Genomic DNA, 16,573 nt, shown 5'->3' with positions numbered 1-16,573 from the left:
AAAAAAATGACGTATAATGGTGCCCACCATAGTATAATTAGTATTAACATTAGTCATGATATCCATAATTCTGCAAAATTTGGGGATCACTTTCCTACAGAAGAGGTTCACACCATCTGCAAGAGAGGATCTGGAAAAAAAAATTTCTTAGTTTCAGTAGAAAGGACCACAGTACATCAATAATTTAATTTCTTAATCATATTATTTATTTAAGTTTGAATAGGCTAGTTATTTATAAATAACTAGGAAATAAGATGGTAGATGCAGAAAAAGGCTGAGAGAAGCAGACTTGAAAACCTAGAAAGCTTGTCTGTTGTTCCATAGATAACTTTCTTAAGATTCTTCCCTTGGAATTTATTTTTTTCTGTTCACCAAAATGAGCTCAAAAGATGTGTGTTAAATTCTCTAAAGGAAGCATGTGGAAAATCCAGTCATAAATTCCCATATTCAAAATTAATAACTGTTTTTGGTTGGAACTATGGATGCAGTTGCTTTAATCAATCTGGTGAATGCTTAAGATCACATTACTCCTAGCAAGTAGTTATCCTTAGTAGGTGCTTAAACTGTTCTGAGCAATAGGTGCGTTTTTCTTCTTTCAGATTTCAGTTTGTGTATGTGAATATATACTTATTTTATTATTATTTTTTTAATGCCTCTGAGAAGTTTATAAGAAAGGTAAGTAGTATCTTAATTTATAACATTTTTTTTTTAAATGATGTGTTTTCACTTAATTATAATAAAAATTAGGTCACAACAAGAGTCTTTGACCAAGAACAATGTTTATTCCCATGGCAGATATTTGGCTATTGCTGTAGCTACTTCATTATTATGATTTTTGCCCAGCATGTACATTTCATAGTTTGCTTGAATATTTGCAGTTGTAGTCGCTCTTCATGTTGTTACATAGTTCTGATCATAGTCCACCCAGTGCAGTGGAGTTCTGACCTTCTATGTCATGTTCTGTAGGCAGCTCAAGGGGGTGGTCACAGAACCCTGCTGTATGGCCATGCTGTACTACTTCGACATTCGTTTAGTGAAATGGTAAGTGAAAGAGAACTTGCACAGAATGATTAACATAAACTCAAATAAACGTCTTTTTATCAAAATAAAAAATATATAAATTTGAAAGAATGTTCTAAGTTGTCTTCTGCACTAGAGAAAGAATTTGAGTAGCTTATAGTGTCTCAGCACAATGGAAGCGGACTCAGTGTTTTAAATTCAGATTCTTCATTCCATTTCACTCAGAAATGTAGCTGAAAAGCTCCTTTAGCCACGGATTATATCTGTGTCCTTAAGGTCTATTTTAATGATAATTCCATTAGCAAGTTGCTGCTATTGCAAATGAATTTATGATGTGTTATATTTTCCATCATATTTTATAAGATAAGGTATTCCTTTTAATATCCCATAGTTCCCAGAGACTACACCCACAGACATGCTATCTTCAGGCTACCTTGTATAAATTTTGTTTCACTACATTGTACAACTGCAAAATTTTAACACTTCTGGATCTTTGACTTATTGGGGCCCATGCAAGTATACCTAATAGGAGGTTGAAGAAATGGGAAGTCAAGAAAACACGTTCCATACTTTTTCCTGCACTAGAAGACTCTACATTAGTCCTTAAACTTGTTACTTATGTTTATGAACCATACAAATTGTAGTTGCCTTGATATACCACAGATGCAAGTATAATTACTGCCTTTTGGTAGGTTTGCTATGTTTTCGAGAAGCAATCTTATTTCAGTAGTGCTGTAATAAGATGTTTGCCTGTTCCTATCTGACCGAACTATGTGAAACTTTGGAAGGTAGGAGCTAAATTGCACGGAGAAATAGGTGGTCAAGTGGAAAAGGATTTTGACGTTTTAAAGTTAGGAAGAGCTTGTATATAAATAACATCATGCTTAACTAATTTAAAAAAATTAAGCACAGGCTGATGGTAAGATGGAGTAATGTGAATGTATTAATTTGGCATGTGTTTTAATGGATATTTTTTGTTGTTGTTTTTAACAACTTCACTGTTTTGCAGTATTTGACATGTTTAACATCATCAAGATCACAGACGGATAAACTTGCATTTGATGTGGGACTACGAGAAAATGCAGCAGGTATGGCAAATTATTTTTGAAGGAAAGCGTGTCACATTTCTGGTTTTAGAAGAGGCATTGAAATTAATGGCACTATAAGCTTTTGAATGTCATATTTATGTGTTCATTAGAAATAAGATGACTGAAAGTAAATGATCACTGTCAATACTGATGACTTTTGAGTAAATTAACTGACTTTGTGTAAGAATGTGAGAGTGCCTTGCAATTAAACTGAGTTACCACAACTGCAATAACACTGGTGATAATGGTCAAAGTAAAAAATTTTCGTTGACTAAACCAGATTTGATGCATTTGTTTTCTATTTGTATGGTTTGGCACTTGCGATAGAATTAGAGTATGGAAAAGCCATCTATCAGTGCATTCACAATATACATTGTAACCACACAACCAAAGAAGCATGCAACTTGTAATGCAGGAAAACAGAAAAAAATGTCATGAGCAAATTGCTAAAAGAGCTGAAGAAAAATAAAAGCATAAAATGGAGCAAAATAATAATAGGGCAGAGTGGAAGAGATACAACACAAACAAGAAATGATGAGAAAGCTTTAAAATTTAATTAATAGATTTCCGGGAGTACTGCCAGTAACAGCGCTGCTGACAGAAACATAGTAAAAAAAAAAACCAAAACCCATAACTGTGCTTCCATGAAATCACATATAAATTATGAGGTGCCAATAGGAGCTATGTTAAATGAATTTAAAAGCAACTCAGCCACAAATAGGCTTACGTGCTGCTGTATACATAGTGTTAATGGTTACTGAAAGTGATAAGTACTCATCAGAAAGTGACAGGTATATATAGCTTGAAGGGAAAATCTAAGTACCTGTATATACACCTCATTAATGTGAAGCTTCAAATAAAGAAATGCCAGTTGTATTAATATAAATCTGTGCTTTTTATTGTTTTTTCATTATTTTGAAGATAAGTTAAAATCAAAATAGACTATTTGATGGTGGAGAGGCACTGCCAGTGTAGGTGTTAAAATGGTTGTGGACCAGGATCTTTGAAACTTCCTGTTCAGGTGACTCTGATTATCTGCATGACCTTCTGGTTTGAATGAGTGAAGTTTGTCTTTCAGTTGTTTGTAGCTGTACAGAAGATGGTCTCAGATAGATATTAGCGGACTGTTACTTCATTATATCTTTGGTTGCTGCCTTAGATGGAGACCAGTTTCTTTAGAAAGTTTGATAAAAGGAATGTTCCATCTCTGAAAATACTTTCAGTGAAATCTGTCTTCATAATTTTATAGGGTTTTTTTAGTTATTGTGCATGTGTCAGCTCCTGGCCATGAGGCTTTGTAATGAATATCTATAGTTGTCTCGTATTGGTATTTGCTTAACTGTACAAAAAGACCCTTGTACACATAGGTAAGATATAAAAAGCAACACATAAAAGGAATGCTTAGTTGTGTTTCTGCATGGAGGATTTTGAAATTAGTAGTTACTGTGTGCTTGTAAACCTCATAAACTGAACACCATAATATCGCTTCCCCTTGCCCTACTCCCCCACCCATGAAACTGTCCTATTGAATCAATTTCAGGTGCAGGAAGTATTCTTCACCTAGCAGGAACTGAGTGAAAAGCCACTGGATGTTTAAAATTACTCTCATTTAAAGATTCAGTACTTTACACTTTTAGGGATATAACTTTTATTTATTGTCCTCTTTGTAATTAGTTTCATAACCATAAAATAAAATTTGAAGGAGGTTTTACACGAAACTTCTTAGTTGATCAAACAGATTTTTGTGCTTTGTCTTATGCTACCAATTTTCCCTTTGTTTAATTTTCTCCTGCCAGTGAGAAAGCTGTATTTTTTCCCATTGCCCAGCTGTAATTTTCTCCCTTTACTCAGTGAGAAAGCTGTATTCAACTTGTTTTCTTCAGGGTCTTCCTCAATCCTCAATTGTGGAATGAATTAGGTAATCTTCCCAGAATTGGAGTGTGTGTGTGTGCACGTGCAAAGTAATCTGGAATCTTACATTTAATGTGTAGGAAATGTTCTATGGCTGTCGCCCATAGGCTAGTCTATCCTGTAGTCATATGGTCTGCAGGGCTGATGGAACTGCTCCCAGAACTGATATTTGTAGTGTAGCAGCATTGTAAAGTTACGGAGTATTTGTTTCAAAATTCTGTATTCTGCAACATAAATGAAGCTTAGAGTGGAAATGATACAGAAGATTGTGAATTAAATATGAACATTAAGGAAAAGACGACACAAAAGGTGATAATTAAGACTGAGATAGGTGTCAGCAATTTACTGGCAGTGAGAGCCTTCAAGGGAGGGCAATTCTGAGAAGTGTTTTGTAAGTGGTTATTTGCTTTAAAAAAAACATGAAAAGAGAAATATCAGCTTCAGTGATGACAAAGATTGGTTGACAAAAAGTTTCAAGGAAAAAGAAAAAATTAAAATTGAAGAGAAATGAGGTGGCTTTATAACATGAATGTCTTAGAATTCTTTATTATTTTATTTCAATGTTCTATAAATGTTCAATGTTCTATAAAGATATCCTTTAATTTCTTGGGAGTTGTCTGTTTTGTATACCCTTGATAAGTATCTCTGTCCTTTAGGTGAGGCATGCTGGTGGACAATACACCCTGCTTCTAAACAAAGGTCAGAAGGAGAAAAAGTTCGAATAGGTGATGATCTTATCCTGGTCAGTGTGTCCTCTGAAAGATACCTGGTAGGTTTGTTTGTTTAGCAAGTAGACACATGGTGGGAAAATACAGTGTGCTGTGAGGAGCTGGGGAAAATGGTTGGGATTCTTATGAATGAATTCTTATGAATTTCTAATATAGGAAAATGCCTGGTAGTAATGCACTCTTTTTCTCAGAGAACACTGTGTTTGCCCCACTTCCCTCACCCCTCCTTGCCCCAGATCAAGACTATTCCATGCCTTTATCCCGAGGTGTACTTCAGCATTCTCCATCTTGGGAAGTTTTTATTTCTGTAACTGTGGAAGATTTCTAAGCTGCAGCTGGAGTCTGCTAGTTAGATTTAGAAGAGAGTTCATTTTAAAAGCAAGTGACTAATGATTTTTAAAGAATATTTGTATACTTCATTATGTATTGTTATTTTGTTGAGAAATTAATAGGCTAAAAATTTTGAAGGGCATAAATTTCACTGTTTCCTGTTACTGTTGTCTTATTTCAGCATCTCTCCATGTCAAATGGAAGTATTCAGGTGGATGCCTCCTTTATGCAGACGCTATGGAATGTACATCCTACATGCTCAGGAAGCAGTATTTCAGAAGGTTTGTCATTTTGTTTATTTAGAAATTTATATACTCTAGATGACTTTGTATTATTTTTCATAAAGACTAAAAATGAAAAAAACCCACCCGCCCTCAGAACATCAAACCAAAGAGCTTAATGAAAATAAAGAAAATAAGCATAGGAGAGAGGAATAACGGAAGGGAAAATCGGGAAATACAGATATATCAGCCAGATTAACTGAAGAAAAGATAAATAAGTGCTATAAATTCACAATAGCAAAGCACAAAAAGCTCCATGAGAAATGAAGACAGAGGAACGGGTGAGTTTATTGTCTTCAGTTTAAGTTTGGGGAGTAGGATTTGCAGAATAACTAAAGCCAGTAAGCCTAGATTTTGTATAGGATTTTCGATCACCCTGTAACAGAGATAACAGAAGAGAGATAAAGGTAAATGCAAATGGAAGGCAGGTTTCTCATGGTTGATATTTCAATCTCTTAGTTGTGTTTTTTAAGGATATTTGCTCAAGATCCTTTCTGGATCTTCTTGTTTCTCTGTAATAGTCAATGAAAATGAGCTCTCTAAACGCATCCTCCTAATCAGCTTTAAATCCCACACCACAGGGTCAGAATTTCTTTCTATGTACTTAACTGCACTTTACAACTGTGTTTGAGAAGCGTCACCTTGCTCTGTTTGAGAGGTGTCTTGTTCTGTAATGAAAGGCTCATCCACTTGATATTGCTCCTTAATGCCATATTGTGTCATTAACACTGTCATAACAAACATTGTACTTTACTTCTGCTGTTCTCTGTTTGCAGTATCAGCCTCCACATTCATGAATGGTAAATGTCTTTAAGTCAGGATCGTTTTGTATCACTTGGCCCTAAAACTAATCACTTATGATATAATAATATACAGGATCATAGGGAAAAATGGAGCTATAGGGGACCTGAAAGAGACATTGTATTTCCCTGGGATCACCTATACTAAGTCTTGATAGAAGTAGACTACCGTGGTGCTAAAGGCTAACAGTTACCAGGCTTATCTGAACTAACCCCAAGTGGTTTAAATCAGCATCCTGCAGTGTTTCTGTGCACTGGCCCATAAGAAACTTGTCTCAGACAGTTTATAGGTTTTCATTTTATGAGCATATGGGATATGGATTTTCCTTGTAATACTTTCTGATTGCTTTCTGTTGCAAGAAGTGTATTATGCTGAATCTGTATATTTATAAATGGCTGTCTGGTCCCCTACCATCATGGGTCATAAATAGAATAGATGTTGACTCTGGAAAAGTCCCCGTGTTCACAGGTTGCACAGGTAAAACAAACCCAAGCAAACAGACAAGCCATACTGTAGTAAAATTAGGACAAGAGGAAATGGCCTCAAGGTTTAGGATGGATATTGGGAAAAATTTCTTCACTGAAAGGGTTACCAAACATTGGAACAGGCTGCCCAGGGAAGTGGTTGAGTTGCCACCCCTGGTGGTGTTTAAAAGACGTGTAGATGTGGTGCTTAGGAACATGGTTTAGTGGTGGACTTGGCGGTGTTAGGCTAACAGTTGGACTTGATGATCTTCAAGGTCCCTTCCAATCTAGACATTTCTAGGATTCTATAATGAGCTACACAGGGAGATCATGGAAGATCAGTTTAGATGGTAAGTTTAGATTTCTGTAACAGCAGGGATTTGGCAGCTAAACTTCCTAAATGCTTACAGAATCACAGAGCAGTTGAGGTTGGAAGAACCTGGTCCCATCCACTGCTCAAGAAGGTCCACTTAGAACAGGTTGCCCAGGATTATGTCTAGACAGCTTTTGAATATCTCCAAGGAGGGAGGCTCCACAGCCTCTCTGGGCAACCTGTGCCAGTGCTCAGGCACCCTCACAGTGGAAAAGTGTTTCCTGATGTTCAGATGGCAGTTCCTGTGTTTCAGTGTGTGCCTATTGCTTCTTGTCCTGTCACTGGGCACCACTGAAGAGACCCTGACTTCATGCTCTTTATATTGATGAGATCCCCCCAGAGCCTTCTCTTCTCTAGGTCAAACAGTCGCAGTTCTCTCAGCCTTTCCTTATGCGTGACAACCCCCAGTCTATTAATCATCTTAGCGGCCCTGTGCTGTACTTGGAACCATTGTACTGTGTAGCTCAGGATTTGACATATAATCCAAAATTGCATAATCAAAAGAAAAAAAAAAAAAAAGGCTAGAATATGGTAAGCAGAAAACTTTGGGTTTTGTATGTCAGTTATTTCCCAACTACTTAAGCTTCGATTTAGCTGTATATACACTTCTCAGAATGTTTTACATGATGGATGATCATATGTCAAAAGACTTAGCAGCTAGCTTGAGTTGAATGGACAAGACTAAGAAAGAGGGATTTCATGAGTCTGAAATTGGACTGGAAGTTGGACAACATATGTTTTGTGATGTTTGAAGTACTTTTGATGGAACATAAATATCAGGAAAGTATTTTTCTTTGCATTCTTCTTTGCTTTGATCTTTGTATTAATTGGCATTAGGATAATTTCCAGTTACCATTTTCCTAATTTACAAATTTATATTGAATCGGCTGCACAATATGAGAGTTTCCTTCTACCCTTCCTCCTTTATGTGTGTTTGTTCTTTTAAAAGCCATTAATTTCACTTACAAGGTCAGAACAGTTTGGACTGAGGGTCTGATGAATCATTCTCCTCCTACACCATTTTTTTTCTTTTCTTTTTTTCTCTGAGGCAAAGTGCCTGGTTTTGACCTGTAGTCTTTGTGTTAAATGGGTTGGAAAGTTAGCTTCCATTAAACTTAATCTTCAGAACTGCTAAGTGTTTTTCTGTCCTCTGTCTCCTGCTGCTGCTCTGCAGTTTTGATTTTGACACAAATTATAAATGTCAGTACAAACTGATGAAATCACCAAATTATTTTGTATTGAGAACATTTAAATTGTATTAAGGGGGAGGAAACTGTGGTATTATGCATTTGATTTGGCTCTTACATAAAGTAATCAATTTTCAAAACGGTAACTGTTGTAGAAGTTTTTATTTTCCTTTTCTGCCCCAGAATCCTAATTTTATTTTTAAATGTTAAGAGATTGCTTTCTTTTTGTCTTCATTTTCAGAAGAAATATTTTTAACTAAATAAGATCCAAAATATAATATGTTGTCATACTAAATTTGCCTTTGTTTAATTTCAGTTATGAGTGAAAATTTGGAAAGCAGATTTCACCTAGGTCTTTCGAATTTTGTAAATTTTTTTTGAGGCTGTTATTTTCATATTGTCAATGTTTAAGCTAATGAGTAAATGTGCTTCTTCTACAGGGTATCTTCTTGGTGGGCATGTAGTACGTTTTTTCCATGGTCATGATGAGTGTTTAACAATTCCATCTACAGATCAGAATGATTCACAGCACAAGTAAGTGGTGATGCATTTTTATACACTTCCTTCTCTCAAAAAAGAAATAGATTGTTGACTGTCAGTTGAATTTGAGGTTAGATAGGTTAAACATTCATCACAGCAATCTCTAATTAGACAGTGACATCATTACAAGAAGTTGAGACCTACAAAGCAGAAAACCAGTCATGAATTCTTTTATTGCTGAAATTCAAGTAGTTGATTTCCACTGAGATTTCAGCCTATTAAATTGTTTGTCTTTACTGTGTACTAATATCACAGAATCACAGAACGGTCAGGGTTGGAAGGGACCTCTGGAGATCAGCTAGTCCAACCCCCCTGCCAGAGCAGGTTGCACAGGACTGTGTCCAGGTGGGTTTTGAATGTCTCCAGAGTAGGAGAATCCACAACCTCTCTGGGTAGCCTGTTCCAGTGCTCTGCCCCCCTCAAAGAAGTTCCTCCTCATGTTTAGATGGAAATTCCTATGCTCGAGTTTGTGCCCGTTACCTCTTGTCCTATCACTGGGCACCACTGAAAAAAGACTGTTCCCATCCCCCTGGCACCCTCCCTTTAAGTATTTATAAGCATTAATAAGATTCCCCCTCAATCTTCTCTTCTCTAGATTAAAAAGACCCAAGTCCCTCACCCTTTCCTCATAAGAAAGATGTTCCAATCCCCTAATCATCTTTGTAGCCCTTTGCTGTAGCCCCTCTTCAGCAGTTCCCTGTCCTTCTTGAACTGGGGAGCCCAGAACTGGACACAATACTCCAGATGCGGCCTCACCAGGGCAGAGTAGACGCGAAGGATGACCTCTCTCGACCTGCTGGCCACACTCTTCTTGATGCGCCCCAGGATGCCATTGGCCTTCTTGTCCATCAGGGCACATTGCTGCCTCATGGTCATCCTGTTGTCCACCAGGACTCCCAGGTCCCTTTCCACAGAGCTGCTCTCCAGGAGGTCAGCCCCCAGCCTGTACTGATGCATGGGGTTGTTCCTCCCAAGATGCAGGACCCTACACTTGCTCTTGTTGAAATTCATAAGATTCCTCTCCGCCCAAATATAAGCAGAGGTAAACAAGCAGTAGCAGGGAAGATGGCAATTAAAAAAAAAAAAAAAAGCCCCCCAAAATCTCTGAAAGTTAGGCCTCTACAATGACTTTCATATTTTATATATTCTGCACCTTTTTGCAAGTTCTTGCTACCTCAAATTTGATTGATACATTAAGATAATTAAATCATATTAGCTAGACTAAATCACTTTTGTATTAAACTTAAATCTACAGTTATAAATTCTGTTGATTTATTATTTGAGTTTGACTTTGCATTTTGCTTATAATGAAAAGCACAGCAAGCTAATCATTTTGATACACAGGACCCCCAGCATTAAAAATCATATTCAACATATAAGATGTCTATACCCTTTGTGGCAAATAAGTTATTCTTTAGGTAGTATGATACCAAAAGTAACATGCAGCTATGCTATGTCAAGTAAACTTTTCAGCTCCAAATTTTCCACTGTTACACTTCTGTGGAGTAAAAATGTCTCCAAAGCCAAAAGAAAACCCAAATTGAATGTCAGAAAACTTCACTTGTTTGTGAATTTTTTTATTGCTCTTCTCTTCTATGTGTATAGGAAAAAAAGATACAAAGTTTGCACTGAGTGTCAAAATGTGCACACCTAGTATAAAAATACTAGCGAAAGTATTAGCATCTAGATACCTTGTGTGGACCGGATGTCATATTCAGACTAATTTTATAAACAACCAGTCTGAATAGGGTTAGAATAAATGTCCAGCCTTTTCAGTATGTTCAGAAATGCTGTACTTTGCTATTGCTGTTACTTATCTAGAAGTCAGATATAGTTAAAACTGAAAATAATTGTGGAGCCCTGTTGCCCTGTATGTTCTTCTTCTTAATATATGTTTTGTGTATATTGTTACTACCTTAAGTTCTGCTTCCGTTTTTTACAACTATGCAAATAAAAGGGTAAAATTTTAAAAAAATAAATTAGTTTATTTTTCTGAATGAAATCTATGTATTTATATTCCTAAAATAGGGGAATAATGTGAATGCTATATTGAAAATTTTCAAATGTGTTATAGTGATACAGTGTGCTGACATTGATGATTTGGAGTTTTCCTATCTTTTGGATTTGTGAGCTGCATAACAGACGTAGGGCCAAGTTTGTACTGTGTCATAGTTGTAGGAGTCATGTTTACATTATAAAACCCAAAAAGAATACACGAAAGAAACCCAAATAGCAGTAGGAACAGGAGAAAGAGAAAATGTAGAAAATGGTTGTGTTAATTTCCATCACTTTGTTTAATCAGTTCTATGCATTCCATTAGGACTGTTAAACAAGCTAAGTTACACAAGAGTAATAATATCTCTTTTCATAGTACAGATACTTAATTTTCTGAAGGTTTCTGTAGAGAATGCTCCTTAACGATTCACACAGTGACTATTCTCTGCCAAGAATCTTAAGGTCTTTTCTTATGGTCCAAGTGAAAACACAGGGGATGGACTTACTAAACATCATAAAGGGAGGCTTGGCAAAAACTCAGAACAAGACGGATGTGTGGATGGAGGGATGGATGGAATCAAGGAGAAGATGAAGAAAATGTTGTGTGGATGCTGTTGTGAAAAAGCAGCAATTCTCTTTTACTTGCAGTTTTATTACTGTAAGAGCAAGTCAATAATGCTAGTACAGTGTTGCATATAGAAAAAGCTGGAAAAGGGTTAGAGAAATTAAGTAGTATAGGTATTTAAGAAGTGTAAAAGGTGAACAGGGACATATCTATGGTATTCCTAACGTGAAGGAATGGTTGAGTCAAGGGACGTCAAAGAGAATGGAAACGAATTACTAGTTTTGAGCTTAGCTAGGGAGAGGTCATTAGAGTCTGCCAAAAGTAACATCAATAAGGTAAATGGCACCAAAGAGGATCTAGGATGAAAATGGAAAACAAAACCTCCAGACAGTTACTGTGTGTATTCATAGAATCATAAAATAGCCCAGGTTGGAAGTGACCTCATAAGATCATATTCATAGAATCTGGAAACGAATATGAATTGATTGCTAGGATTTTTGTTGTTATTCTATATTTTGATTCTAGAGTATCAAAAATATTATGGAAGGCAAGATGTGTAGGAAAATATACTACCTTTACTATGAGGAATATATATTCTTACTCTTACGCTGCACTATCACTTCAAATTTTTTAAAATCACACGTGTTCTTAAATGTGACTCCTAAATAATGTACAGGTGTAGATCTAGAAGTCATCATCTTATAAAGATACTGGATGCAAATGGTTTGTCACATTCGTGTATATAGAAATTTTTTACTTTGAGGGTTGTAAGGCACTGGAACAGGTTGCCCAGAGAGGTTGTTGAGGCCCCATCCCTGGAGGTGTTCAAGGCCAGGCTGGATGTGGCCTTGGGCAACCTGGTCTAGTGGGAAGTGTCGCTGTCTATGGCAGGGGTGTTGGAACTCGATGATCTTCAAGGTCCTTTCCAACCTAAACTATTCTATGATTCTATAATCTGTAGATTCTTCCTGGAATGCATTGGCGTTGATCAAGAAACAGAATGTCAGATAAATTAAAACCTTAAGCATTCTCAACAGAAGAAAAGTTGTAGAAACACACAGATAAGAAAAACACAACTTTCATTTCACAAGTTTAGTTCCAGATCCCATAGTTGCATGAGAACAATGCTAAACAGACTTTTTTCCTGTTAACTGTTGAAAAAGGAAAAGAATTTGACAATCTGAAAAGCCAGTTAAAATTCTACATTTCAAAATGCTACTTTAATTCAGAACAAAGTGTATAACAGCTAGGTTGTGACACTTTTATGTATGCATGTGCAGCATTCAGTCAAGTTTGCCAAAGCAGGAAGGCAGATTTAAAATTCCCTTGCTGCACATTTTTTAATATCTAGAAGTACAGTAGAAGGCCCAGCTTCTGTGCATGCTAGCGTGGATTAGTCCTGTTCACAGGAATATATGTAAGAAAGTTTTTCATCTTTTAGTAATTACTCATGTCTTGCCATCCAAGCACCAGAATTTGTATAACCTTTCTCATGTATAATGCGTATAGGAAATACGATAGATAATAGGAAAGGTCTTCATCTGAAACTCAGGATACATAGAAGCATTTTTTTTAATAATGAAAGCCTTTCTCTACTTTACTACTAGATTTTTTGTTGTTGTTGTTTTGTGAGGTGTAAACAAAATCCTTTTCTAAGAACCAAATTACTATTTGAACCTTTTTTGTACCTTTATCGCATTATGATACAGTCATTTTTTATTCTGCATTATTCTGTGTTTTTCAGTTTGACCGTCTTTATGGTTTGGGGTCAGTTCCAGTTATTTTAATTAAATAAGGTACAGTGGAACTGTTTTCTTCATCTTTCTTCACTCCTCCTTTCATTTGGTAAAGGGAAGAACGGGTTATATGAATTTATGTTCTTTCCTCTGACAAAGCTACAACAAAATGTATCGTTAGAAATTGGTGAAAACATTTAGGAATAAGCGTGAATCAAATAATCTTGCTGAAAGATTCAACCAACCTCTCTTTTAGGTGTCAATAAATACATGAACAGAAAGAAACAGTGCCAGAAACATTTAGAAATGCAGAAAAGGCTTTCTGCTTACATTTTGCATCTAGAATAATTTTGCTTGTATGTCTGAACACTCCTATTGCTTAAATTATGCAGGAATGTGCTGCAGAATGTTACTACTACTAAGAATAGGTTTTTCTTATTGGTGTCTGCCTGGAGGGCTCAGTTTCTGACCACACCCACAGTTTGCACATAGATGTTGTCATGTCACTCTTTCAAATAAAGAAGTAGTCATAGCAAAAAAATAATTGTGTCATCCTCTAGTACTATTTTGCTGTGTGAACAGATTTCTGTTCAGTTAGTGTCCACTGAGGATTTGCTACCAGTAACAGAATGTTTAAATTTATTGTATGATGATGTACCCTTACATAGTACATTGTATGATGATGTACCCTTACATAGTACATTATTGAGAAGCAGCTTGTGAGTCACATTTTGAAAGCAAGATCTTCAAACTTAGTAGTTTCCCAATAGCAGTGATGTTGCAGATAACCTAAAAATGTGTAAAAGGAATTACATTTGCTTAGTTAAGAGATTATTAAAATATTTTCAAGTAGGTAAGGTGCACATCAAACTTGCCAAATTATGATTATAACTAAAGTATTTGATTAGAAATTTATTATTTCCTAAATTTTTACTTTTCAGAATCTAATAAATACAATTATTATTAACAGTTATTATTTACAAAAAATAGTATCCTGAGTTTCAGATCAAGACCTTTCCTATTATCCATTGTATTTCCTTTATCCATTTTATATGAGAAAGGTTATACAAATTCTGGTGCTTGGATGACAAGACATGAATGATTACTGAAAGACAAAAAACTTTCTGGCAGGTATTCCTGTGAACAGTACTAATCCACCATAGTTTGTATTTGATTATTGACTAGTATGTTAGTTTTAGCGCTAAAACATGTCACTAACCCCCAGCCACTAATTCAAGAACACTAGATTATATTAAAGGCTGAATCCTTTCACTTCCTGTTTTTCATTTCTCTGAATTTCCTCAAGCTAATATATAATTATTATCTGTTTTGTAAGGATTATAATACAACATCTTTGGGTTAGCACCACCATTTTTGTCTTTTAATAAGAATGTTAGAAGTAATTCCAGGAATGAAGTCTCTGATGTCATATTCATGCAGATAATCATTAATGTATGCAGATATGTATAGTCATTTTAATCACAGTATCACAGTATGCTAGGGATTGGAAGGGACCTCAAAAGATCATCTAGTCCAATCCCCCTGTCAGAGCAGGAACACCTAGATGAGGTTGCACAGGAAGGCGTCCAGGCGAGTTTTGAATGTCTCCAGAGAAGGAGACTCCACAACCTCCCTGGGCAGCCTGTTCCAGTGCTCTGTCACCCTCACTGAGAAGAAGTTTCTTCTCAAATTTAAGTGGAACCTCTTGTGTTCCAGCTTGAATCCATTACCCCTTGTCCTATCATTGGTTGCTACTGAGAAGAGCCTGGCTCCATCCTCATGACATTCCCCCTTTATATATTTATAAACGCTAATAAGATCACCCCTCAGTCTCCTCTTCTCTAAACTAAAGAGACCCAGCTCCCTCAGTCTTTCCTCATAAGGGAGATGCTCCACTCCCTTAATCATCTTAGTTGCCCTACGCTGGACTCTCTCCAGCAGCATTCTGTCCTTCTTGAACTGAGGGGCCCAGAACTGGACACAATATTCCAGATGCGGTCTCACCAGGGCAGAGTAGAGGGGAAGGAGGACCTCTCTCGATCTGCTAACCAACCCCCTTCTAATACAGCCCATTTTGTGTTTATATGTATTTAAAAGCATTAGTAATTTAGATTAATCTCCTGGGTACTATACAAATGACATATTTTTATGACTGATTAAGTAACAGCAAAAGTTTCTCAGCCACTTTGAAGGCAAAGTATTTTATGAACTCTGGAGAGAGAATAGCTTAATGGAAGTAGCCTAACGTACCTGGGACATTCGGATTGTGTATCATAGAATCATAGAATGGTTTAGGTTGGAAAGGACCTTGAAAATCATTGCGTTCCAACCCCCCTGCCATAGGCAGGGACACTTCCCACTAGACCAGGTTGCCCAAGGCCACATCCAGCCTGGCCTTGAACACCTCCAGGGATGGGGCCTCAACAACCACTCTTGGCAACCTGTTCCAGTGCCTTACCACCCTCACAGTGAAAAAATTCTTCCTAATGTTCAATCTGAACCTGCCCTCTTCTAGTTTAAAGCCATTCCTCCTTGTCCTATCGCTACATGCCCTTGTAAAAAGTCCTTCCCCAGCTCTCCTGTAGGCCCCCTGTAGGTACTGGAAGGCCGCAATAAGATCTCCCCGGAGCCTTCTCTTCTCCAGGCTGAACAGCCCCAACTCTTTCAGCCTCTCCTCACAGGAGAGGTGCTCCAGCTCATGGATCATCCTTGTGGCTCTCCTCTGGACACGCTTCAGCAGGTCCATGTTCTTCTTATGTTGGGGACTCCAGAGCTGGATGTAGTCCTCCAGGTGCGGCCTCATGAGAGTGGAGTAGAGGGGCAGAATCACCTCCTTTGACCTGCTGGCCACAGTTCTTTTGATGCAGCCCAGGATACGGTTGGCCTTCTGGGCTGCGATCGCACATTGCTGGCTCATGTAGGAATCTCCTGTCCATTCAACTCCATCTGTTTAGCTGTGGAGAAGAAGTGAGTCCTATATAGTTTACAGAGGAGTAACTTATAAATACTGTGTAGCACAAATAAACACAAGAGGATGATCTTCTTAATATTTTCTGTAGGAAAGTACTTTATGAAACTGGAGGAGCTGGTGTTCGAGCAAGGTCTTTGTGGAGAGTAGAACCCCTTCGAATAAGGTACTGATATTTTTTGAACTTTTTTATTTGCAACTGTTGTTATGTTAACAGCAATTTGATTGTTACAGACCCTTAAGGCAGAACCTGAGTACTATATTTGTCCTGCTGTATGATATATGTTAGAATGTTCATTGTCAAGAAAAGTAATCTACCATGATATAACATGATATAATCATACGGGGAATGTCAGTAATTTAAGATATTTTTTTTTTTTTTTTTTTGGTCTGTGTCCCATATCAAAAGCAGTATTGCTTATGAGATACATCTGCTTGAGACATTGCTTTCCATGTTTTCACTGGAAATTTTAGAAGCATGGGTGAAAATCAGAACAGTAATAACCCTCATGGGTGTCCCTTTTTTGTTTTGTTTTGTTTTTTTTTCCTTTGAGACACTATCTCCCTCCTAGGTGTTAAGTTATTT

At 36.9% G+C, this 16,573-nt stretch overlaps 1 protein-coding gene across 1 annotated transcript in view; it reads left to right on the top strand.

Moving 5' to 3' along the window:
- Positions 1-16,573, top strand: part of RYR3 (ryanodine receptor 3) — a 253,870-nt gene that overhangs the window by 60,554 nt on the left and 176,743 nt on the right. The window contains exons 4-9 of the mRNA XM_082485921.1: positions 967-1,041; positions 2,030-2,108; positions 4,676-4,788; positions 5,259-5,358; positions 8,624-8,717; positions 16,079-16,153. Of these exons, the coding sequence (XP_082342047.1) occupies positions 967-1,041; positions 2,030-2,108; positions 4,676-4,788; positions 5,259-5,358; positions 8,624-8,717; positions 16,079-16,153 (536 nt within the window). The remainder of the gene's footprint in view (positions 1-966; positions 1,042-2,029; positions 2,109-4,675; positions 4,789-5,258; positions 5,359-8,623; positions 8,718-16,078; positions 16,154-16,573) is intronic.

This window comes from Vanellus vanellus (assembly GCF_965231255.1).
Source record: "Vanellus vanellus genome assembly, chromosome: 6".
NCBI classification, from domain to species: Eukaryota; Metazoa; Chordata; class Aves; order Charadriiformes; family Charadriidae; genus Vanellus; species Vanellus vanellus.
Note: the sequence above shows the minus strand (reverse complement) of the source record. Positions and strands in the feature narration are given on the sequence as shown.